Source organism: Impatiens glandulifera, chromosome 9 (assembly GCF_907164915.1).
Source record: "Impatiens glandulifera chromosome 9, dImpGla2.1, whole genome shotgun sequence".
NCBI lineage: Eukaryota > Viridiplantae > Streptophyta > Magnoliopsida > Ericales > Balsaminaceae > Impatiens > Impatiens glandulifera.
Window position 1 is genome coordinate 23,977,541 of NC_061870.1, and position 8,128 is coordinate 23,985,668.

At 29.3% G+C, this 8,128-nt stretch overlaps 1 protein-coding gene across 1 annotated transcript; it reads right to left on the minus strand.

The window, feature by feature from the left end:
- Positions 1-223: 223 nt before the first annotated feature.
- On the minus strand, positions 224-4,068 carry LOC124916052 (protein GL2-INTERACTING REPRESSOR 2-like). The gene is made up of 2 exons (XM_047456787.1): positions 4,000-4,068; positions 224-568 (listed from the first exon to the last, which is right to left on the minus strand). The coding sequence occupies exons 1-2, from the start codon at positions 4,066-4,068 to the stop codon at positions 224-226; spliced, it is 414 nt and encodes a 137-aa protein (XP_047312743.1).
- Between the last annotated feature and the right edge of the window lie 4,060 nt (positions 4,069-8,128).

Sequence of the window (8,128 nt, forward strand, 5' to 3'; positions counted from 1 at the left end):
TTTTGATTAAAAAACATTCTAGAACATGATTAAGTTTTTTTTTTTTAAATCATTTGAACTTTTCAATAAACATATATTTTTAATATGATTATTATATAAAAGGAAATCTTTTAATTGCCATCAAACTTCAAACTAATACATTAAAAAGACTTGAAAATAAAAGACAATATTGAAATATGACATCTCAACATAGAGATAAATAAATTGTACTCGTCACCACAATCTACGAATCTATCTTCTCAACGGTGGTTGTGGAAGTAGCGGCAGCAGAGACAGTACAATCCACCAACTTGGGGTTCTTACATTTAGGGCAACAATCATTTTTATCGGGGACCATGAAATAGGCTAGACAGGTTTTGCACCCCACCACACTCAAAGTTATTGGCACCTCCATCTGGACGCAATTAGATTGATGGAGATTCGCCACAGGAATATTCTGTATCGGAGTCGGAGTAGACTCCGATCCAGATTGATTTGTCGCCCCCACAGGACGACTGCTTGCGTGCATCTGCCTTCGCCCGATTAGGTTGAACATCAAATTAGAATTGGTTCCGTCGTTGCGATCCATCTAAAATCATACAAAAAAAAACACTCTTAATGTATTATATGTATATACTTTCTTTTGAAAAATTGAAATATTTTATTTCGAGAAACATGAAAATTCAAAAAAGAGAGATCGATTGAGTTAACCTTGACCAGAAGTGTTCCCAAGGTTGACTATGTTAGTGTGTAGGGCAAATGGTTTTGATCTCCTTATTTATAGGAGGGCTCAAGAGGGGTGAAATAGGACAGTTTTTAAAGTTATTAATTTTAATTAAAAACCTTCCATCCCTATCAAATTTAATTTCATTATCATTCAAATTATTAATTAAATATTTGAAATTATTAATTTATTAAACATTAATTAAAAATAAAATCTTTATTAACTTTTTACATTAAAGTTATTACAAAAATAGTCAAATTAGTTATTCAAATAACTCTACACCAAACAATCATAAATATGTAATATGATTGGAATATATATATATATATATATATATATATATATATATATAATATTAAAACTTTTATCTTTATATTAAAATATATGTAGAAGTCAAAATATAATCTTTAGATAAAATTTATTTTTTTGAGATACACTCATCACACAATCTAGTGGCCAATGTAATTCAAATATTAAATTTAACATTTTATTTGGCAAGTAGCTTATAACCTTATACAACTTTACTGTATTTTTAATATAAATTGTTTTAATAAAACATTTACCCATATATTAGCTATATATACCATTATAATATCAGTCAATTGGTTGTTATGTGTACAATTTTTTATATCAAACAGAACATAAGAATATACATTATTAATAAAATATATTATAAATGATTTATAATTAGTAATAGTATTTATAATTACTCAATGCTTATGGTATCTTTTATATTTTTATATTAAATATTGATTAATCTTTGATTTATTTCTTAAAATGGGTTAATCATAATAAATTGTTTTTTTAAGAGTAACCAGATTCAATGCTTGTGGTATATTATATATTTTTATATTAAAAATTGAATAATCTTTAATATATTTCTTAAAATGGGTAAATCATTATATATTGTTTTTTAAAGAGTAGACATATTCAATGCGGTGTCTTAATTTTTATATTGTTTATCTTTTTAGATATGCAACCATTAACTTTTCAGATATATATCTGAATTAATCTTTTATTATTTTTATTAATTTATTTTTACATTTTATGATTTATATATATATATATGAAAGCACTATAAATCTATATTTCAATTTATAATATTAAAATAATTATTTTGAATTATTTTTAAATAAATAAAATTAAAATAATTAATCCTATGACCAACAACCTATTTAAAACAATTAATTATTATAAATTATTGTACTAATTAATCAAATTAATTAAAGGTTAAAGTCAAAATAAAAAAAAAATTATTTGAGATAAATATTGTACTCATAACATCTCAAAATAATTTTAGAAAAATTAAAGGATAAAAATAAATAATTTTGATGAATTGTTGTATCCATTACATTTAATTCTTTATTTAAATTATAAAATTGGTAAAATATTTGCCATATTTATTTTAATATTTTGTATATTTAAAAAGAACAAAATTAAAGTCAAAAGAATAAAAGAAAAATCAATTTTAAAAAAAAAACCCTTAAGGAATTAATAAAAATATATATTTGTGATCATGTGTTATCGAAACTAAGGAAATTAGTTGCAGCGCACGTCAGGACCATCGAATCAGCACTGGATTTTCATCCAACGCCTAGGAACGCTCCGCGTAGTCCGTTGTAGCCGAGGAGACGGGCGTCTGGGCCACATCTGATCATCAAACGGTCGTTAGCTGGAACGTTAACGAACCACTCAATCAAATGCAACAATGTGAAGACGAAACGCCTGAATACGCTCAAAACGACGTCATTTTGAGCACCACCTTCGTCTCCAACGCGAAACTAGAGGGATAAGAACGAACAATCGTGGATGATTTCTTCTTTTTGGAACTTCCTCCACAGTCCACCATTTCGGCTCATTTAAAGCCTAAAATGATCACCCTACGATGGTGATCATTTCTCCCTATCAAAATAGGGATGAATCACCCCTATTTCGACGATTTCAACCAAGAACAGCCAAAACGCCATTAATGGCTTTTGGCCGATTCAGGCTAGACGCCCCCAATCGACTTAGGATGAGTATAAATACCCCTTAAGTAATTTTGAAGCTAAGGAACTAACTCATACCCTTCAAATCGAAGAAAATCAAAAATTCGTCATTAAAGCTTAAATCTTTCGAATTTTTCGAATTTTCTGTTTCAAGCCTTAAATCTTGGATCTGAGCATCCAGAAAGCTTTCCTAAGGATCAAGAAGTGTTCTTCAATCCTTGGTAAATTCCAATCAACCTCTAATTCATATTTATAATTTGAATTTGAAATTTTAATATTTCAAATTGAATAAGCTTGTATGCTTGTTGTTTATGGTGTTTTATGGTTGAAAATTCATCCCTAGATGACTTATAAACTATCTGGATATTATAGAATCGACTAATCGATATAAATAACAAAAACTCAAATTTGAAATTCAAAAATAAAAAAAATGGGTTTGTTGTTCTTGTGTTAATTCGGTTGAATCATAGCTCGGAAAGCTTCCCAACATGATTGTAAACATGTTGGAAAACTGTTTGGATCTGTTTGATCCAACCCGATCATGTTTGATCAAAATCAAAATTTTCAAAATAAATTGAAAATTTTGAGTTATTGAAATGGTCAAAACGAACATCCATTGTTCTTGTTTTTGTATCAATAAAGTATATGTGATATAAGGGAGCTATTGGATAGTTCCTTTCACGTCAAAACAACTTTAAAATCAAAAACTAAAATTTTAATCATAAATAGTTTTAAATAAATTGATCATCATCCATGTCGATTCATACCTTGAAATGATGATCAACATGTTCCTGAGAAAATTGTGAAGCTACCCAAGCTCTTAGATTAAATAATCAAAGCTAAAAAATGAATTAAAAAAATCTACACTTGTGTTTTTGAGGACCGAGGCTTATGAGCCTGGGACCGAGAGATCCGACTGGGGATCCTTAGTCCAGACCGAGACCAAGGACCGAGAAAATCTAGTTAAGACTAAGACCTAAGACCGATATTCTTGAGTTAGGAACGAGACCTAGGATCGATGTTCTTGAGTTAAGACCGAGACCTAGGATCGATGTTCTTGGGTTAGGACCTAGACCTAGGATCGATGTTCTTGAGTTATGACTGATGTTATTCAGTTAAAACTAAGATCTATGACCTATGTTCTTAAGAAATGACCAAGAGATCCGACCGAGGATTCTCACCTAAGACCGAGAGGTCTAAGTCCAGGATTGAGACTCCTAAGAACCAAGACCAAGTGGTCTAACCTTAGGGTCGAGATGACTGAGTCTAGGACCGAGACTCTAGAGACCCAGGACCGAGAGGCCTAACCTTAGGATCGAACATCCCAATCTTGGGACCAAGAGCTCCTAAGCCCCTAACTGAAAAACTTAGCCCCATGCTAGTCTAAGACCGATAGGTTTTTACACTTAGACCGGTAAGATCAACCAATGACTAAGAGTCCTTAGCACCTCGACCGAGGAACTTCGATACTTAGACTAAGAGCTCCCGAGCCTAGACTGAGGGTCTCCGGACCCCGACCAACAAAAACGAACCACAACCTTAGGACTTTGATCATAAGGCCTGTTTGGTTCCACTTTTAAAAATCTAAAATTATTTTTATATGTTTGGGACTCCAAATCATTTTCTAAAAATCCCGAAAAATTTGAAAAGCATTTTAAATATTTTTGGAATATTTTCACAAAATATTTCAACAAAGACTCGTTTTGGTGTTTATTTCTAAACCCTAATGCTTTTAAAAATGATTGATATTCTTTAGGTGTTTCCACTCTAGTTATCCCAATATTTAAATATTGTTGTTTCAATATTTTAAATTACGCTAAAATCTAGAATCATGACTAGGACCAGAAAAATAATTAGTTAAAACTCAAACGTTATACAACCGATTTTTCAAAAAGTCAACTTTATAAGTAGAGACCATTTTAAAAACGGGTATGGATGACATAACGCATAAACCATTTCCCGAGTATTATCAAACTTCGAAGCAACGAAACTCTAGTGCAAAATACGTTTGAACACATACACTTTTTTTATTGATTTTTTCTAAAATCAATTGACGACTTTGTCTTCAAATAAATAATATTTTCTTAAATTAATTATGTTAATTAATTTAAATCGGATTTCATAAAATATCAAATCGTCATTTGATTACAGCAAATTTAATATTATTAAAATTTGAATAAACTAATTATTTTTACATAATTAATTTTAAAGATGACAGGTACTATCAAAATCTTTTAAAAATAATGTTTTGTTTTAAAAAGATGTCTGACACGCAAACCAATGTTGAATTCATCGAACATTGAGCTACTCTAGGCCCGTATGCCACATGTTAACCACACGCGTTGCTGCCGGATTCCCGGGTTATAATATCCGATTTAATTTGTTTATTACTTTTATTAATTTATTTTACAATTATGTTGATTTTTTTATTTTATTTTTTTAACTTTTGTTTCTTATTTTATGACAATTCTTAATATATTTACTCTTAACTATATAATATTGCAAATATATGTATTCACATTGAGAAATATTATTAATAATTTCATTTTTATTTTAAAAAAACACTTTTCTCCAAATTCATTAGTGTTGAAGAGTCAATAGCGTCAAATTAACAACAATAGTTAACAATAAACAAAAATATTAATATGGCTTTCACCTTATCTATATATATATAATGATGCTTAATTTCAAAGTGTCCGGATTGTCGGGTCAAAAATTTTAGTTAATTTGGATATATATGTGAGAGTAAATGGATACTTGGGTCGAATTGTAGGTTGACCCATCCATAAACTTAAAACGGTTAAAAATAAAATTAAATATAATATATGTATTTTTCGAACTTGCAACCTAAAAAAACAAGTATAACCCTATAACCAATTAGGATAACAAGACTTTATATTTAAAATTTAACACCAAATTTGATAAACGCGAGACATTTTAACAATATAAGTTCAACTTTTTAACTAACTAATTTATATATATATATATATATGTGTGTGTATAATGATGCTTAATTTCAAAGTGTTCGGACTACCGGGTCGAGAGCTGTGGTTAATTTAGATATATATGTGAGACTAAATAGATACTTGGGTCGAATTGTGGATTGACCCGCCCATAAACTTAAAACGGTTAAAAATAAAATTAAAAATGATATATGTATGATTCGAACTTGCAACCTAACAAAACAAGTACAATCTTTTAATCAAGTGTGATTGGGATGTGGTTTGTCGAGGGATAATAAGTCGTTATCAATTGAAAGTGGTTAAAATTATGAATCAAATATTTGATTGACTAAAGTGTGAGGTCACAATGCTAAATGTTAAAAATATGAATTAGATATTTGATTGACCAAAGTGAAAGTGTAATGTCACAAGATGAGAGTTTCATTCGGAAAAAATATGCGATGATATATGTGAGAAGATAAGTTGTTTATCGAAGTGAATAAAATATTGAGTAAAAGTGTTCTATTTTTTATTTTAATATATTATTCGTAATTTATTAAAAAAATTAAACATTAAATAATATTATTATTATTTTTGTATTAAATTTATTTTATTTTTTATCCTATACATTTTATAAAAATATTCTCAATTTAAATATAATATTAAGAGGAGTGATAGAGAGAGGAAATTTGGTGAGGGAATTTAATGAGGTAATGACTTGGCATCACCTTCATTGGTTGGAAAATGTAAACGTGAGAGGAAAAAGAGAAATTATTTGATTTTTTCAGCGAATAAGATTATGCCAAGTCATTCCCTCACCAAATTCCCTCACCTAATCATTTTTCTAATATTAATATGACTTTCACCTCAGGGAAATAGCAACATGGTCAACATTGGTCAACATTGTTATTTCTCAAATCACCTCATTTAAATATAATATGGCTTTCACCGTGAATAAAAAAGTATGGTTGATGGTAAATACTAAAATTCTAGTAAATTCTAAAATAATTATTTTAAATGAATAAATACAAAATAATTAAAATTTAGGCCAATGTATAATTAAATAATTAATTGAATTAATTATTGTAATAAATAAATCTCAATTAATTAAGATGATAGTTAAGATAAATAAATAAAATAATTTGAGATAAATGTTATATTCATTTTTATCTCAAACTAATTTTAAAAATAATTTAGAATAAATATTATATCTATTTTATCTCAAATAAATTATCTATTAAACTTAAAAAATATGAAAAACAATTGACAAAATAAATGTCATATTTATTAAAAATGTTTGGTATATTTTGTAGGTTAAAAATGAAGCAATAAGAAATTGAAAAAAATTCAATTTCTAATAAGCTTCGAGGCTGGAAAAATGTCCAAATTTGATGCAGCCGTAATCAAGAGAGATCACTATAGAGAATCTCACAACCATTGGATTAGCGTTGTATTGTCATCCAACACCCATCATTCAGTCGCGTAGCCCGCTGCAAGAAAGCGGGACGCTTCCGTGTAGTAGGGGATCAATAAATGGATGCCTCCAACGGTGTCAACCAAGACACGTGCGGATCGCCCATCACCAATAGAGTGTTAATGGAATGCCGACATTTCGACCCCTCCTCGGCGCTCAAATGCGGAAGAAGAAAATGACGTTTCTCGCATGGTTTGTCTTCTTCCTCGCGACGACGAATTGGATAAGAACAATTTCATCTTTGATTTTTCAAAGATTTTTCAAAGATTGAACTTTTTCGTTTCTCCACCATTTGACTCCGTTCAAAATGTGAAATGATCACCCTACTCCGGTGATCATTTCACCTACAACCCGAGGCAACATCATTGAAGGCCTTTTGACTAAATTGAAGTCACTTCGTCGATTAACCAACCTTGGGGGATATAAATAGACTCATCTAGGAAAATCGAAGGCAATGAATCCAATCTAAATCCCTGAATCACGCCAAAAATAAATTCGTCATTAAAGATCTTCAAGAATTTTTTTAAAATTTTGGAAATTTTGTGTAAGGCTTTAAAGCTCGGATCCAAGCACTCATAAAAGCTTTTAAAAGAGTTCAAGAGTGTTCTCCAACTCATAATAAGCTTTCAGTCATACTTTAACACGATTTAAAAATTTCAATTAAGATTTTTATATTGTAGTTCGACCAGTTTCATATATTGTATGATTGTCTGATTTCTTGATTGGAAAACGATCCGAAGGTCATTTGTAAACTTTCTATCGAAACAACACAAAACCAATCTACCTAAATCAAAAAAACCCAAATTCGATTTTGAAATATTTCAAAATTGGATTTATGTGTCTAAGGATGTTAGGAACATATTCAAACCAATTATAAATATAAAAAATTTAGTTCTTGAATTTGTTAAAATGAACCGCTAGTGTTCATATTTTGGTTTCATTCAATCATATGAAACATAAGGAAAGCTATTGAAAGCTCATTACGCTTCATCAAACTTTAAAATTCCGGAACACGTTTTTC

Bases quoted from the DNA above. Each gene is read 5' to 3' on its own strand.
- LOC124916052 (XM_047456787.1), bottom strand. From the start codon at position 4,068: ATGGGGCTAAGTTTTTCAGTTAGGGGCTTAGGAGCTCTTGGTCCCAAG. The intron at 569-3,999 runs GTTAGGCCTCTC...GTATGATTTTAG, and splicing joins TTGGGATGTTCGATCCTAAG to ATGGATCGCAACGACGGAAC.